This window comes from Gambusia affinis, linkage group LG04 (assembly GCF_019740435.1).
Source record: "Gambusia affinis linkage group LG04, SWU_Gaff_1.0, whole genome shotgun sequence".
Lineage (NCBI taxonomy): Eukaryota > Metazoa > Chordata > Actinopteri > Cyprinodontiformes > Poeciliidae > Gambusia > Gambusia affinis.
This window is the reverse complement of record NC_057871.1, coordinates 23,581,116-23,597,288: the sequence shown is the minus strand read 5'-3', so window position 1 is coordinate 23,597,288 and position 16,173 is coordinate 23,581,116. Positions and strand designations below refer to the sequence as shown.

Here is a 16,173-nt window from a genome sequence, read left to right as displayed (position 1 = left end):
TGTGGTATGTTGTAATACAGTATGTTATAATACGGTATGTTATAATACAGTATGTTATAATACTGTGTGTTATAATACGGTATGTTATAACACTGTATAATACAGTATGTTATAATACTGTGTGTTATAATACGGTATCTTGTAATTCCAGGAGCATTTGGACAAGCAATGTAATTTATTAAACCTGGGGATTGAAATGTATAAAAAACAGACACAATTGAAGGTGCAAATTTAAAGAAATCAACATTTAGTGGAAAAAAAATCAATGGAATCACTTTCAACATTCAGAACATATTATTACCCAACGAAAGGAAGGGGTCTTTAAATGAGAACGATGTGCGGCATGTTAATTAAACTACTGTAAATGCGCAAGTTGCTAGTTTTTTCATAACACAGTAGAAAAACTCACATTTCACTGGGAACAGTGTTGTTGTTCTCCCTTTTTTGCCAGTGCATCAAAGTCTGGAGTTAGTTTCGTTGTGGCAATTCTCAGAATAGATCTGAGGTGTAGGTCAGTTAACCGGGATCTATGACGGGCTTTGTTGATGTTCATGACGCTGAACGTCTGCTCACACACGTAGGTCGAGCCAAACAATGCCAGCATCTTCTGTGCCGTCCTCCGGAGGTTTGGAAAAGTGGCTTCGTTGAGTGAAGCGTAAAAGTCACTCAGTTTAAGAGATCTGACCTTCTCTTTTGAGATGGAGTCAGAGTGAAGATCGATCAGCTCCAATTGTAGCTCATGCGGTGCTGTTTCGGGGTCTTGTGACAGGGGACAGGACACCAGCTGAAGTGACTTTTCAATTTTTTTCAAAATCAGTGAACCGACGGCAGAACCGACGAGTATGGGAAAATGAGCGAAAGGTTTGTTTGACATTTGCCTGGAGAATAAGATCAGCTTGGATTTGAAGGCTCTCACATTTGTGTACGTCGTGCACAGACTGATCTTTCCCCTGCAGCTTAACGTTCATCTCATTCATGTGTGACAATATGTCCACAGCAAACGCAAAGTCACAAAGCCAGTCCTCATCGCTCAGCTCAGGGAATTCGTCGGATTTCCCCATTAGCTCCAAAAACGAACGAATCTCCTCTTTGAGCTCCCACACTCGTTGGCACACTTTCCCCAAACTTAACCAGAGGACACGAGAGTGGTAAAGTAAGTCCTGGTGATCCGCATCGGTTTCCTCTAGGAACGCAATGAACTGACGGTGATTAAGTCCCCTTGCTCGTATGAAGTTAACAAGTTTTACACCTGGATCCACGACATGATTAAGCTGCAATACAGACTTACACAGAGATTCTTGATGAATGATGCAGTGAAGAAAAATAACATCCTGGTCAGGGTTTTCTTCTTTCACTTTATCTTGGAGTCTCCTCAGCAACCCGACGTTTTTTCCAGTTAAATTTGGCCATCCATCCGTGGTGACACCGGCAAGTTTACTCCAAGGCAGCTTCATTCTCTCGATGACAGCAGACACCTGTTTATATAAGTCCTCTCCTCGCGTTTTCACCCTTTGGCGATTCCATGCTCAAAAGCTCCTCCGTTATCTCAAAACTGTCATTTATCCCTCGGATAAAAATTAGGAGCTGAACAGTGTCTTTCGTGTCGTTGCTTTCATCCAGTGCTAGTGAATATACATTAAAGGACTCCGCTTTTTTTGTTTAACTCGCTGACTATATCTTCGTCAATCAGTTCCACACGCCGAGTCACTGTCCTGCGTGACAAGCTGATTTTTTCAAACTTGCCTTTGCTATCCTGACACAAGAAATCCGCTGTGTCTACCATGCATTCTTTCAAAAACTCGCCTTCGGATAAAGGCTTGCTAGCCTTTGCTAACTTGAATGCCAGCAAAAAACTTGCCTTGGTACTTGACTCCTGGATCGCAGTTTGTCGGTGAAAAGAATTCTGCTGAGTCTGTAAATTAGCTGCCAACCTCTGAGCAGTAGCCGCCCGTTCTTGTGTTGACAGCTTGCTAGCGGAGTTAGCATGCTTTGTGGCAAAGTGACAGCTGATATTGTACTCGTTGAAAACTGCATTGCGTTTCTTGGCATATCAGACATACAGCCGTTGATCGGACATCAGGAAAAAAAAAATTGTTGTCCACTCCTTTTTAAACACTCGGCACTCAGTGTCCACTTTTCTTTTCTTTGGTCCGCTCATTTTTACTGAAGGGGGGAAATGGCAGCTGGAAAGTGTGTCTAGACTAGTGCGCCATCTATCGGGGAAACGAGGGTATTGCAGGGGAAAGGGAAATGAAAGGATTTTACACATCCATGGGTTTTTACTATAATTTGGACAAGTTCGGCGGGCCGGATTAAAAAGCCTAACAGGCCGTATATGGCCGGGGGGCGTAGTTTGCCCATGTCTGACTTAGACCATCGTACACATGGTTAGCCAAAGTAGCAATTTATTTATTTTACTGATGTTTTTAGTAAATTACAGTTAGCATTTTATTACCGAGGGCGACTAATCCTTTCTACTTGAGTTTTTGTTTAAATTATTTCTTAACCTGGATTTTTTTCCCCATAAATAAAAGGTCGGATCTTTATAAAATTCTCAGAGCGCAGCTACAATTAAACACGCATTTATTTTAGGGCTTTTTTAAAAACTTTTTTTCACACATCTGTTACTGGCTGAGTAGCTGCTCCACCTTTTCAGTTTCTGAAGAGGTGGAGTGAATGCACTCACTGTCTAAACTTAGTCTCCTCAGCCACACGTCACGTCAGAAATGTGGAGCACCTGACACTACCCCGTCTGGCCAAAACACCCGTCTCATGGTTTGAGACAAAGCATTAAAATTGTAGCACATGCAGATACTGACAAACTAAATTTAAACCAACGTGGTGGGACAAAATCTTCTGGAAGTGGATGAAAAGATGCAACAGATGAAGTGGATTTAAGTTGCTAAAGAGTGAAGATTTTTGCAGAGATATTTCTTTCCAAATATTAATTCACGCCTCCGAGACAGGCAGAGGATTATTAGCCCCTACATATATCCGGGCTGCCTTCTCTGGTTATGATTTGCTCTTGTGAATTTGTTGCCACTTCATAAACTCATCAATTGTGACTATCACTTCTCCTCGCACTGACACACAAACCGGGCCCAGGCCTTAAAAATCACACCTCTGAGGTGGAAAACTGACACTCAGTGAAATCTTGCAAGCTTGTTTTGCATTTCAGATTACAGATTCCTTAACACCTGCGCTGAACTGAATGCAAACATTTGCATTTTCATCTGAACCATGAACTTTACGAGACAGTCGGAGCAGCTGCTGTCGCCGTGGTAAATAGAAGACAATTTGTCTTTTGTAAGAACTAGTGTAACGTATAAACATATCAGCATTTTGGACGGTATTATGATAATCACACACACACACTGAAGAGGAACCGAGGAGGAAAAACGAGCCTGATCTCATTCCTCATGAATCCACAGGAAGAGGAAGAGCCATGGATACACACTACGCTCTCTGAGCTGCAAACAGACTGGAGTAAAGTCAGATATTTACACATTTATCTGGACCCATCATGCAAGGTTGAATAAAGACAAAACTCCCAGAGCCGCACGAAGCACAAATGACGTTTGACAACCCCAAAACTGACAGTTTTATTTATTTATTTATTTATTTATTTATTTATTTATTTATTTATTTATTTATTTATTTAAATTATTTTCAACATTATTGATTCAATGAGAGCATCAACAAATATAAATAAATTTGAGGATATTAGTATATTCAAATAATATACAATTACTGTGTGTATTATTGGGATAAAAAAAAATAAATAAATCACACATCGTATGAAATAGGCATCCTTAAAAAGTACTGGTACAAAGATCTTGAATTTTAACATGGTGGTGGTCTGAATAAATTAAAATTTAAATCGCAGTCAAGACATAATAACCATAATTTTACGTTTAGAGGAAAAGGAGGGAAGTATGAACACCATAAGCTGTGAAGCACGGCGGTGGCAGCATCATGTTCAGTGGAGGTTTTACCGATGGAGATGCTGTTGCTCTTTACAATACAGATGGCAACATTAAGAAAGAGCATTATGAGGAAATATTGAAGACATCTTATAATTCAAAGCTCATTCGATCTAAAACTCTCTGAATCTTAAGGTTGAGCACAAATGGGTCTTTGAAATGGATAGAGACCTTAGTTATGCTGTTAAATTTGTTACAAAGCGACTTAAAGGCAAAAAATGTTTTAAATCTTTTAGCGGTCGCAAAGCCCTGACATACCAACATTTTGTGACCCAAGTTACGCAGCTTAAAAAGCTTTTTCTATTCTTTTTTTTTTTTTTCAAAAATATAAAAGAAATTGTGTAAATCTAGGAACTGAATGAAAGCAAAAATTCCTAGGAAAAAAAAATACAAACAAAAAACAATTCTCCAATTTATTTTTTAGCAAAAGATAATTGACCTTGTTGATCCTAGTGGACCAAAACCAGGAACGTTTGGTTTGAAATCATGTCAGGAAGAGAGAAAAATCTAAATCAAAAACGCTAATGCGTCTTTTTTCGCACTGTATGCAAATAACTTACTTGCGTGTTTATTGCACTTATTAGTTGTGAAAGGTTTTTCTAATGGTTTGGCCTCTTAAGTGAATAAGCACGCTGATGGAGAGAGATACACTTACACCATTCCAGCCAGTGACTCAAAGCTATAAATACAGGAGTCGCCCACACAGCCGTCCCAACGCACCGTGTCCTTAAAAGACTAATATGGCCTCTTGAGCAGCTGGCACGGCGTGTGAGACACTTCAGGCTAATCTTGCAATGACGATCGGGGAATGTAGGTGTCAAATACACAACCGCCAGGTGTGGAAGGGAAGAGTTTGGAAACCAGAAACACCGGAGGTCTGGTGGATGTGGAACAGGGAGGGAACATTTCATCGCACTGCACAATTCAGTTTCTGCTCCCGAGAGAACATGCTGAGGCGACACACATCTTAAACACGTTTACCTCTACTGCAAAGTATATTTTATTATTTTTACACGTTTACTCTGTCACCCATTTTAGCCAGGTAATTAGGAAGTTGGGGTAAACTGCAGCAGGAACATATTTTACCCAGAAATAAGTAGAACTGGCTGCAAAAACAATACAAATAAATGAAGCAACAAGCTGGTAATAAATGTATTTAAGGGTGATATTTATTATTAATTAAGCAGCCTGCTCCGAATTGTTTAATGGACAAAATAAAGTTGATTAAATCAAAGATAATAAGCTAATAAACTACTGCACTGACAAGGGGAACCTTTATGAATGAGAAATTAGTGGTTCAGAATATCATCTGAGATGATTACAAATGTCATTTTTAATCAAGCATCTTACGACCTTTCTGGATTTTAAATAAAGAGGTTTGCAGCCAGATTCCTAAGTTCTAACATCTAATAATAACTTGAAGGGAAAGCTTTGGAGAGAAAAGAAAACGAAAGAGGAACAAATTGAAGATTTCACATCTTCCTTTGAACCGTCACTAAAGAAAGTTCGGATTCCCTCACTCTGGTCTGGAATCAGCTTGTTGGCTTAAAGAACTTTCTGTTATTTGTTGGGGGGTTTTTTCCCCGTTGAAAGTTAAGCATTTTTGTTATATTAAAGAGATCCAGGATTACAGAAATGTTCAAATCTCACCTAGAAATTAATTGTGTATAACTGCTCCATGTTGGCTTTAACAGCAGCGTAAACATCAGAATCAGCTCTCTGTCTTATACCGTTTTCCACAGTCAAATGTATCCTGTATCTCTTTTTTTTTTGATAAAGTTTTACGCTTCTCTTTGTTTTAAATCCTAATAAACAGAAACAAAATAGTGGTTCTTTAAGAAAGACAACAAACTTCATGTAGTGGATAAGAAAAAAATAAGTAAATAAATAAAAAAAAGTTGGCTATTTTCCAGAGCTCATGTGAAATTTGGCCAGCTAAAGTTTTCTTTAGCTGGCGGAAAAGGTTGCAGGTGGTCAAAGGTTGCAGATGCCTGGCCTGTTCAATCATCAGTCAACAGAAGGGGGCAAGAAAAAAAAAAATCCCATAATGCTTCAGTCAGAAATCTACTCATCTTGCAAGCGGTGAATATGCTGAGAAGCCAGTGAGATGGAAAACGGTCCAACAGGAATATGATCTGCAACATAACTTCAACTTGTAGTCTGTCAAAGTCATTTGTTCACCTCAGTATTTACTGGTCAGCAGCTAATCACTGACCCAGAAGAACACAAAGCAGGAACAACACTTCCTTACAAATGAATGTAAAAAAAAAAACCTTATCGTAAAGAAATCCAAACTTTATCACCCAGTTGGCATAAAATTAACAGCAACGCACCACCTCCAGAAATTTTTGTCTAATATATATACACATACATATGTAAATGTATATTAGCTTTCTTTGCAAAGCCAGAAAGCTAAATTTAGAGAACATGAGTTGTCAGGAAACCTCACTGCAGTTATCCAGAAACACATTTAACAAACATCCACTTTCCCTTTGCAAGGAGATCAGAGTGGAGCTTCCTCTCTGTTTGTCTGCTCAGAATAAAAGAAAATTAGTCAAGTCAATGTATCAGAATGAGAACAATGTTTTTTATTTTCATATATTCCGACTTCGATCCAAAGGACTGGACTTGAAAATTTAGGTAAATTTCATATTTTTTTCTTTGGTCACAGTCTAGCCACAGACAAATATTGCAATTGCTGCTAAAAGTGTCCATTTAAACTTTCTGCACACAAACCCAGTCTCAGAAAAGGTCCACCTAAAGAATTAAGTGTGTGTTGTCACATAAAATGCTTTTACTCTCCTAACAAACAGAAAACAATGCTCGCACACAGAAAAAAATAGAGAAAAAACAACAAAATAACACATGCTGCTTGATGATTTTATGTACCTATTAATTATGGCATATAGAATGTTTTCTGTACAATACGCTGCTTTATAAAGTGCAGCGTCTCAGTGTTTAAGTCCAGATACACGCAGCAGCTGCCACAGACAGATGTAGCGCATTGCAGCGCAGTGGAGAAAGTAAAAATAAAAACAGAAACATTTATCTATAACAGTTTCCTATGTCATTAAAAGAAAATATTCAGAAATTCTGAATTAACAACAACAAAACAATTAAAACAGAAAACTTTCCCTTTGCTCAGTATAACTCGTCAGGGACACGCTGTTCTGCTAAAACTTTCATTTTGGCACCGATCAATCAGAGCTCCACCGGCAAATCAACCCAACGCGCCGACCCCATCGCTCAGCGGAGCCTCGCGGGGAGGAAGTAACAAATTAGAGGCAGGATTTGGTGCAGTTCAGGCCGAAGCATCGAATTTCACTGAAACATCCAGCGGAACAGCGAGCAGATCTGCCTAAATCTCCGACACGCCGCCGCAGACGGCGAAAACACAAACCTCTGAGAAGCCACCGGACGGCGATCCGAGCCTCACCTCTGACACTGCGCTCCCCAGGGCTCCTTCAGGCTCTGACATCTGCCCAGCATCTGAGACGGATGGGCCTGTCTCCCTCCCGCCCCGTACCCTTTGACACGGCCACTAATGCTCACACATGTACACTAGAATAACATCCCAGCCAGCGGTCCTTACCCTGAGCCGGGTGGCGGAGCTTTCCGGTGTTAAACGGACAGCCAGAGGCTCTTGTGATGAAAAGTCACAAGTGTTGAGCGGGTGTGTGTGTGTGTGTGTGTGTGTGTGTGTGTGTGTGTGTGTGTGTGTGTGTGCGTGTGTGTGTGTGTGCGTGTGTGCGTGGGTGTGTGTGTGTGTGTAGGGACGGGGTTAGACTAGCACAAGGGAGCTAAACTATTTGGCCTTTGGGTATTGCTGCTTCCACAGAGGCAGTAAAGCTCAAAGGAGAGTCGCCCTTCAGGTTCAAGGTGACGGAAAGCAGTAAATGCCCCTGGATTACGTCTGACCTTCAATCCAGCCGACACAGAGCTGCACTCACACGTGGTTACAGAAATGAAGATGATTTCCACTGGAGCGAATGTCCACTTCTCCAGTGTGTCTTTGAGTAAATGTAGATTTGCCTCAATAAAACCTAAGAACACATCTGATTGGCTAATGAGCTAAAATCATAATTCTGATTTCAGGTGGAAAATATTAACGTTGCTGTAACTTATTGATGTACTAGTTAAACACGCTAATTAATTGTTTGTTAATTCTTGATTTTTAGACTGAAATTTATTTATCCTTAATTTTGGTAAGAAAAAAAAATGTTGGTTTGCTCTTAATTCTTTAATAAAGTGCAGATATCTGGTCCTGTTTAGGATTTACAGTTGAACAAATATGTTCTAAACTTTCATGCATGATAAAGATAAGAAAAGAAAGGTTTCCAGTTTAATAACTTTTCATTTCTGATTGAATGAAAATCCAATGAAGGCACTTACTTTTCCCAATCTAAAATTCCTCATTTCTCATTTAGTAAACATGAATTTATTTTTAGCCTTACACTTCTGGTAACCGAGAAGGACAATCTATTATCTTTACGCCCAATCAACACATAGCGGAGGCTTTTTATTTAGCCAGAGTGAGAGAATAATGTTCATTTGTTTCACCATCTGCTTCGTCCTTTATTAAATCTGTTAAGTATCATTTAAGGTTTATGAAACAGAACATTTAAGAGAGAATTGAAACGGACTGAAGTGGACATTTTATGGGACAATGTTTGTCAAATGAACAGCAATGATTTCGGTTATTTAGTCTGTTACGAGAGACTAAATAAAAAAAAATGTGGGTTAGTTTTGCAAAGTAAAATTCTAAATGTTTTATTCATTAACTTACAAATGTCAGTTTCAAACTAAATATTTAGATAAGACACTAAACATTTAGGTTGGTATAATCTGACCTAAAATATATAATTTCTAAACTAAATATTTAGTTTCAAACTAAACACTTTTGTTTGCTGCTAAATATTAGTTTGTAAACTAAACATTAACCTTGAGGCATTAGCAAGCTAAACATTTCGCTTTCTAACTAAAGCATTTCGTTTGAAACTGCAACATTTCTACATGAATAAAAAAAAGTGCTGAAAATATGACCAAAAAAATAATTGTAAAATGAACAGCAATGATTTCGGTTATTTAGTCCGTTACGAGAGACTGAATAAAAAATAAAATAAAAAAGTGGGACACTTTTGCAAAGTAAAATTTTAAATGAGTTATTCAATTAAGGGACCTCAGCAACGCAGCTTTCTTTAAAAAACTGAGTTAGATGGTTGGTGCGCTCTACACATAGTGCAAGGAAGCAATATAAGAGCCTAAAAATGAATGTACAATTTCAAAACAACCAGATAAACATCAACAAACTGAATCTCCTGGAAAATGCAGCAAGTCTGAAGAAACCCTTCAATCCAACTGGCAAAGAAATCCCTATAATCCTCTATTGATGAGCAAGAAAACTGATTTTACTTCCAGTATTTGCTCTTCATGAATGTGCGGAATTGCTTAGCTGTGTATCTATCAGTCATTTGATGCTGGGCGATAACTGTGGTTCCATTCAGCCTGGTGGAGCAGCTGTGAAAGCTTTTGGGTGGCGGGTAGTTGCAGGAGTTAAGGTTTCAAAACTACAGCTGGATGTTGGACTGAAAACATGCATTTCAAAAACACACACAAAAAAAAATTTACCAAGTAATTTTGGTACAGTTTCTAGTGCAAATATCTTAGAACGCTTAAAAGAAGGCAAAGCTGACTTACAAGTTACTTTTCTGCAAGATATTGGAGCTTGTTTAGAGTCAGCAATTTCTTAATATCGACTAAAAACTCCTAGTTCCACTCGTAATATGGTAAAACAAGAAATAAATGTCTTACGCCTTTTTCCTGGGATTGGTGCATCTGTTTCTTTCTGCAGTTTGCCAGAGTTTATGATCCATGTGTCGCTGGTAAACAACTTTAACCAAACGTCTAATCCGAAAAACAGGCAAAGACTGAATGAGCGGATCCAAAACAAATGCGAAACTCGAAACAGCAAAATGTGTGGTTCTCAAGCTGTGCGGTGTGTCTGGTCCGCAGAACTTCCCAGTCTTCCAATCTAACGACCCGAACTTGTGTTCTTGTAATATAGTCAACAAATCTTTGCCTCCTCGATGACAGGACAACACATGAGAAGGTACAAGAGCATTAGGCTACAGATAGTAACACTCCGGCCTCCAATACGTTCTCACAAGGGGAGTCCGTCTGGACTTCGTAATCCTGCTTCCACATGGTCATTGGTGTTGGAGATATTTCCTCCTTAATGCCAGAGCCAAGAAATGTTTCCTAAGGAAGGCGTGAGACCCGTCTGAACAATGACGACAGGAAATCGACGCGTTTGACAGCTTATACATGTTGAGAACCTGAGACAGGAGGAGAGGAGGGAATAAAAAGAGAAGAATGGCGACAACGAGGAAGAGTACCTTGGTTTTAAGGTTGCAATGAAGTGTAAAAAAATAAACAGTGATATTACTGTTACTATGAAGAAGACAAAGACAAAGAAGAAATCTGGAGAAAGCTGCCTGAAAAACCAATAGCCATCAAATTGACAAGGGACCTCAGCAACTAATGAAACTTGATTAAATATGAGTGTAAATAAGTAAATTAGAAGTGGAAGGTACACTGAGCAGTCAGACTTATGTTTAAAGTTTGAGGAAGATGCAGGTCTTTCCTAATTTGTTCCTTTGTTTAATTCCAAACAAAAGAACATCAAACCTTCTGCTCACATTTATTCAGTAAAACTAAAAAAAAGAAGTAAACTTTTAGTATGAATGTTATTTTCTTAGCTGAAATAAAACTCAATCCATGTTTTTCACGTTTCTGATAGTCTAATTGAGAGTTGTCGTTCTCAGTGTAGCAATGATGAACACAATGACATGCAACAGGAACACAATACTGTCACTGTGATATTAATAATATCTGTAATTACATTTCTGGATGAAAGCGAGTCCATGCAATCATAAGACCATAAGATTTAGAAACATGTTGGGAAGGAGACTCCCAAATGGTCGATGAACCATAACTTTACCGTTTTATTTCTAAAAATTTAAGATGACAAAGCTATTTATTTTTACTGAAGTTTAGTTTCTACATTAATGCTTCATTTAAAAGCCACAAACACAATCAAAACAACAAAAAAGATTAATATTTTTTCTTTCACAGTAGCAGAGAGAAAATGTAAAAAAGAAAAAGATCCATCAAACATTTCTCAGTTTAATTTTATTTCTTTATTTTTTCTACAGATAAAGTCAAATTTGACCCAATCTGTTTCTCTAAAACAATTTTGACACGAAAACTTTGAGAACCATAGAAACGGATTAAACAGAAACAACTCTGATCTCAAACCCAACAATCAAGTCCTTCTTTATGGTGGCCAGCAGATGGCGCCAAATATCAACCACCCAGAGATCCGCGGGGACGCATCAGTCTGCCAGGGGAGGGCGCTAATGCTCCTTTTTTAAAGATCGAAACACTCATGGAACATCTCAGACTTGTGTTTACATTTGTGGGCAGCGATTGTTGAAGAAAAAGAAAAATGCTTTGGTGATGTAAAAAAAACAAACAAAAAAACCCCCCCAAAAAAAACACATTAAAAGGAAAAAGTGTTTTAAAGCTCATCTTCTCTGATTTCTTATTTAGATTTTTCACACGTAAATTATCCTGTGTCGACAAAAACGGATCAGAAACGGTATTAAAAGAAAAAAGAAAACACCATAACAAGGTCTAAACAGGTCCTGACATCTTGATTTAACTTTTTAAGAAATCAGACACTGTCTGCGAAGTCAACACATCCAACAGCAGGGAGGTTGGTGTGGGCGGGGAAGCAGGCTCATCTTCCCTCACTCCACATTTGGCACAGGGGGCAGCTTTTAATTTATGGCACCATACCAGCGGGCGAGGCATCTGGGCCCCAGGGACATGGGATCTGGGCCCTCACAATGCCCACCGGGTCAATGTCGTCTCTTTGATTCACGCCGTGTTTTATCCGATGACGAGTCGCTCAGATTTATGCTGAGAGGATCAGGAGTAAACGTCAGAGGATAAATTTAGATAGGTGAGATTTTCACATGGAACCAAATCAAATGATAATAAGAAGAGAAGCATCAGTTGCCAAGTCCGGCGTGAAACATGAAAGTTGACGACTCACAATAGCACCAATGAAAAGCCCAAATCCAGCTGCAAATTGTCTCCCCATGGGATCTCGCTCCAGATATTTTTGCAAAGGTGCGTCATGAGATTTTGAGGTCACAGTGAAGCGTTTAGGTCAGAGGAAGAAACTTCTGCCTGAACAGCTGCATCCTGACCAGGAGTATTTCAACAGATTTACCCCAGAGCAGGAAATCGGCCAGTAGTCCTGTACGTCCCGCTGACATGGCGCCCACTGCAGAATCAAACGCTTCTTTGAAACATCAGCTGGGAAATAAAAAGATTTCCCACCACAAACCGCAGGGGATGATTAAGTTGGTAATAAATTTAACAACCGTTTTTATTTACTTGATGAAAATGTTTTCTTTTTTCTGCAAGTCCAGCTTTTATATTAAGAAATGTTTCAAATTACAGCACACCACTTCAACCGATTCACATGAAACTTCAAAGGTAAATCCATGGGGGGAATTTTATGTGGCAAACATGTAAGCTTTTTAAAAAAAAAATTTTTAAAAGTACTTTTAGAAGATGTACTTTCTACTTCTACTTGAATAACTGTTATGAAATATCACTACTCTTACTTGAGTAAACTTTCTGGATACTCTGGATTCGGTGAACAACAAGCTCGCTTTAACCAAAAATTCTCCAGCTTTTTGTTAAAGTTCCTCAAGTTTCATATTGAGAGACATTGATTTGGAAAAATGTTTCTTTTGTCTGATTTTGTAAGTGTGTTATTAATATTAGGTATTTTTATTTTGCTCCTTAAAATACCAAAATTCCCACATAACTTAATTTTGATCTGTCTGATGCTGTCATTTTTAAATATCAAATAATTGATATTTTGATGAGTACTTGAGCTACTTTCTACCAAATACTTTTTTACTTATTTGAGTCCTTTCTTGAGTAAAAATACGTTGAAGTAGTGCTACTCTTAGCTGAGTAAAAAATTTCTACTCACCTCGGCATAACATAAAATATAACTGGGAAGTTATGTTTTCTGTTCAAATAAAACCGAACCGTGCATTTGCACTCTGCTGCCGCTGACAACACTTTGTAGAGCTGCAGTTTGCGTCTCAGGAGGTATTGTTTTGAAGATTTTTCTATATTTATCTAAATCCATCATTAAAATTGGCTCCCACCAGCTTCGTCTGGTGAAACACATCATGAGTCTCATGGCTGCTTCTTTAATTCATGGTCTTCTTGCTCAGTTTTATCAGTTTTATCAACCAACCATGTCTCGGTAGGTTTGACCCGACTCTCTGGACCTCCTTCAAACCGCTTCCTCTCAGGCCTCTCTGCTGTGCTCAACGTCGGACGAACAGCTGGACTTACACTGAGGTTAAATTACACACAGTTGGCCAATCACTGTTGGCCTCCTGAGTCGAATTTAAAGCCGCAGCGTGCAACTTTTATATTTTAAATCTATTTTTTTACATAATTGTTCAAATGTTCACCATGTTGACAGTATAACATGAGACAGTGAACCTCCTGTGCCTTCTCCCTGTGATAATGGCATCTACAGAAATGCACCACTCTGTCAGAAACAACCGATCACAGCCAGGAAGAGGGTCTTTGTGCTGTCAATCATGCCTGTGTACAGGTAGTTCCCCACAATAAAGTCTGTTGTTAATGCTCAGGCTAGTTAGCATAGCCACTGATAACAGCGGCCATGCTACATTAAGTTGTTTCTCCGCTGTTAGCAAATTGAGCAGCGTCCACACAATCCTGATTGACAGCGATAAGACCTGCCTCCTGGTTCTGATTGGGTGTTTCTGACCAAGCGGAGAAGAAATGCCACCTGGTGTTAGAAATTCTGCAATAGAACCACAGGGATGCTTGACTCAGTCTCATGTTATTCAGTCATGGTGACAGTTTGAACAAATACAAAAAAAATTAAATATATTTTGTGGGGGAAACTTGAGGAAAACTGGTATTTATAGGGTACAGATGTTTTAGTGGGGGTAAAAAAGGAAATACTTTGATAAACAACAGCAGCTAAAGCTTTGTCACCACCAACAATTTAACAGTTTGTCAGCTCTTGTCCCCTTTTTTCTGGCCTATCAAGTGTTTTGCAGTTGGTTTTAATGTAAGCACATGAGCTAAGAAAAGCCCCCGCGCTACCTGGCATCTGCTGACACCGAGTGTCAAACTGGGTGCTGAGAGCGGAGCCCCCAGCTCCTCCACCCGACTGCACAAAGTGACATCACAGATGTGTCTGACTTAGCAGAGTTTGCAGAGAGGGAAGATGATGACCTGAAATCATGGCGTTAATAATTAGAAATGCAATTAAAAAAAGAAAGCTTCAGCTCAAGCTCAGCAAAGTTTCATTTGAAACAAATTGAAAAATGTGTACGGTAAATCAAAGAAATATTTGAGAGGTGGGGAATTCGGGACCTGTCACAAGACTTAGAGGTGAAGTAAGATGAGAAGCGGCGTTGGCTGGAGTCGGTTTTGGCAGACGAGGCTGACCAACCATTTCGCCTGCTGCCCCGAAACAGTTATTTATAGCTGCTGCACGGGTGTAGACAGCAAAGTTATCTCGCCCTCTTTTTTTTTCTTTTTTTTTAAACAACACCACCGACTGCTACGCAGAGACACGCTTAAAGTTTCTCTACTAATTTTCAATGAGATTGGAGCCCATATTTCCAAAGGCACGGCCATTCGTTTTCCTCCAGAGCGTCAGCAGGACAGAGAGCATCTAAGTGAAGTCTTCCTGCATCGTGGTCAGCAACATCTGAGCTATATCTGTGCACAAGGTGACGTAGCAACGATTCCCACAACCCCCCTCAGCTCTGCTCCGCTTGAGCTCAGCCTCTCTCTCTCTCTTTCCCTCTCTCTCTCTCTCTCTCCCTCTCTCTCTCTCTCTCTTTCTGCTCTTACCTCACACTCATCTCTGGTTAAAGCAGGCATTGCTTCTTTTTTTTTTCTTCTTCCCCATCTGTCATACTGTCAACTTCACAAATACCGATCACACCCTAAAGTCTGGTCCCGCTTTAGCGACTTGTCAACCAATCGCAGCTCCGCTCTGCTCCTTCCTCCCATCGTTCTCACTCTGCTGCCCCCGTTTTTTTTTTTTTGTTTTTTTTTAAAGTTTAGAAATATATAGATTAATATAGTTTAGTAAGAAATTATATTTTCTTAGGCAACAAATTATGTCACCTGACCTGATGCAGAGAGTCACTTTTACTTCCTTACAGAACACTTAGTTTGGTTAGTTGTTTATTTAACTATGACACAAGAGAGAAATGAGACAAAACCGGATCTAATGCAAAACACATTAGACAAAACATGATGCATACATCTGATAAAATTCTTTTAAAAAATTACAGGTATATTGGTATGTGATGCCGTTTGCTTCATTTCTTTTTTGTCTTTGTAAACCTATTCTGGGAAATGTATAAATATTCTTTTTCTGGATTGGAAACAAGCTAAACACAGGAGATCAAGACTGATATACCAGAAAAAAATGGAGAACCATCTGAGAAACTAAAGAAAAATGTGTGTGTTCGTGCGTGTGGGTGTGTACTGTGCTAACAGAGACATTTTGAGGTTATGAAGTTATTGTAAAATATTTTGGGATCAACATGGAGTTATTGGCTAGAGGACCCGTTAAATCTACCACATATCAGTTTAGACCTGCTGGTGTGCAAGACTAGCCATTAATGTACTGCAATTTGCATTAATAAAATGTACATCCTTGTTAATCCAGCCCTGCATACAGCTGCAACAGGGTGTGTTCAACATGCACCATCTACTTAGGATTATAGTTTATGAGAATAAAGTAGTCTGTAATCAGAGCTTGGTAACATATCCAAAAATTGTACTGAAGTAAGTACAACATATTTTTACTCACGAGTAAAAAGGTATTTGGTAAAAAAAGGATACTGAAGTACAGAGTAACTGATCAAAACGTTAAACATTCAATATTTAATAATCCCATCACCAGATGGCCCAAAACATACAGCTACATGGAAAAAAAATAAGAATAATATACTTAGAAAAGAGCAAAATTACGCAACATTTAAAAAAAAAAAACTTTTAACAAAACCTGCAATTATGCGTCTGTGTCTGG

The 16,173-nt window shown here is 38.9% G+C and overlaps 1 protein-coding gene across 8 annotated transcripts in view; it reads right to left on the bottom strand.

The window, feature by feature from the left end:
* rbm20 (RNA binding motif protein 20) overlaps nucleotides 1-16,173 on the bottom strand; it is a 58,018-nt gene that overhangs the window by 18,409 nt on the left and 23,436 nt on the right. Inside the window, exon 1 of one of the 8 annotated variants that reach the window (XM_044114562.1) lies at nucleotides 7,576-7,631. The exons of 4 other annotated variants lie outside the window; for them this stretch is intronic. Coding sequence is in view for 2 of the 4 variants with exons in the window: in XM_044114558.1 (XP_043970493.1) it covers nucleotides 7,420-7,472 (53 nt within the window). In the remaining 2 variants the exon portion in view is untranslated. 3 more of the 8 variants (XM_044114558.1, XM_044114561.1, XM_044114559.1) reach the window with 3 other exon arrangements.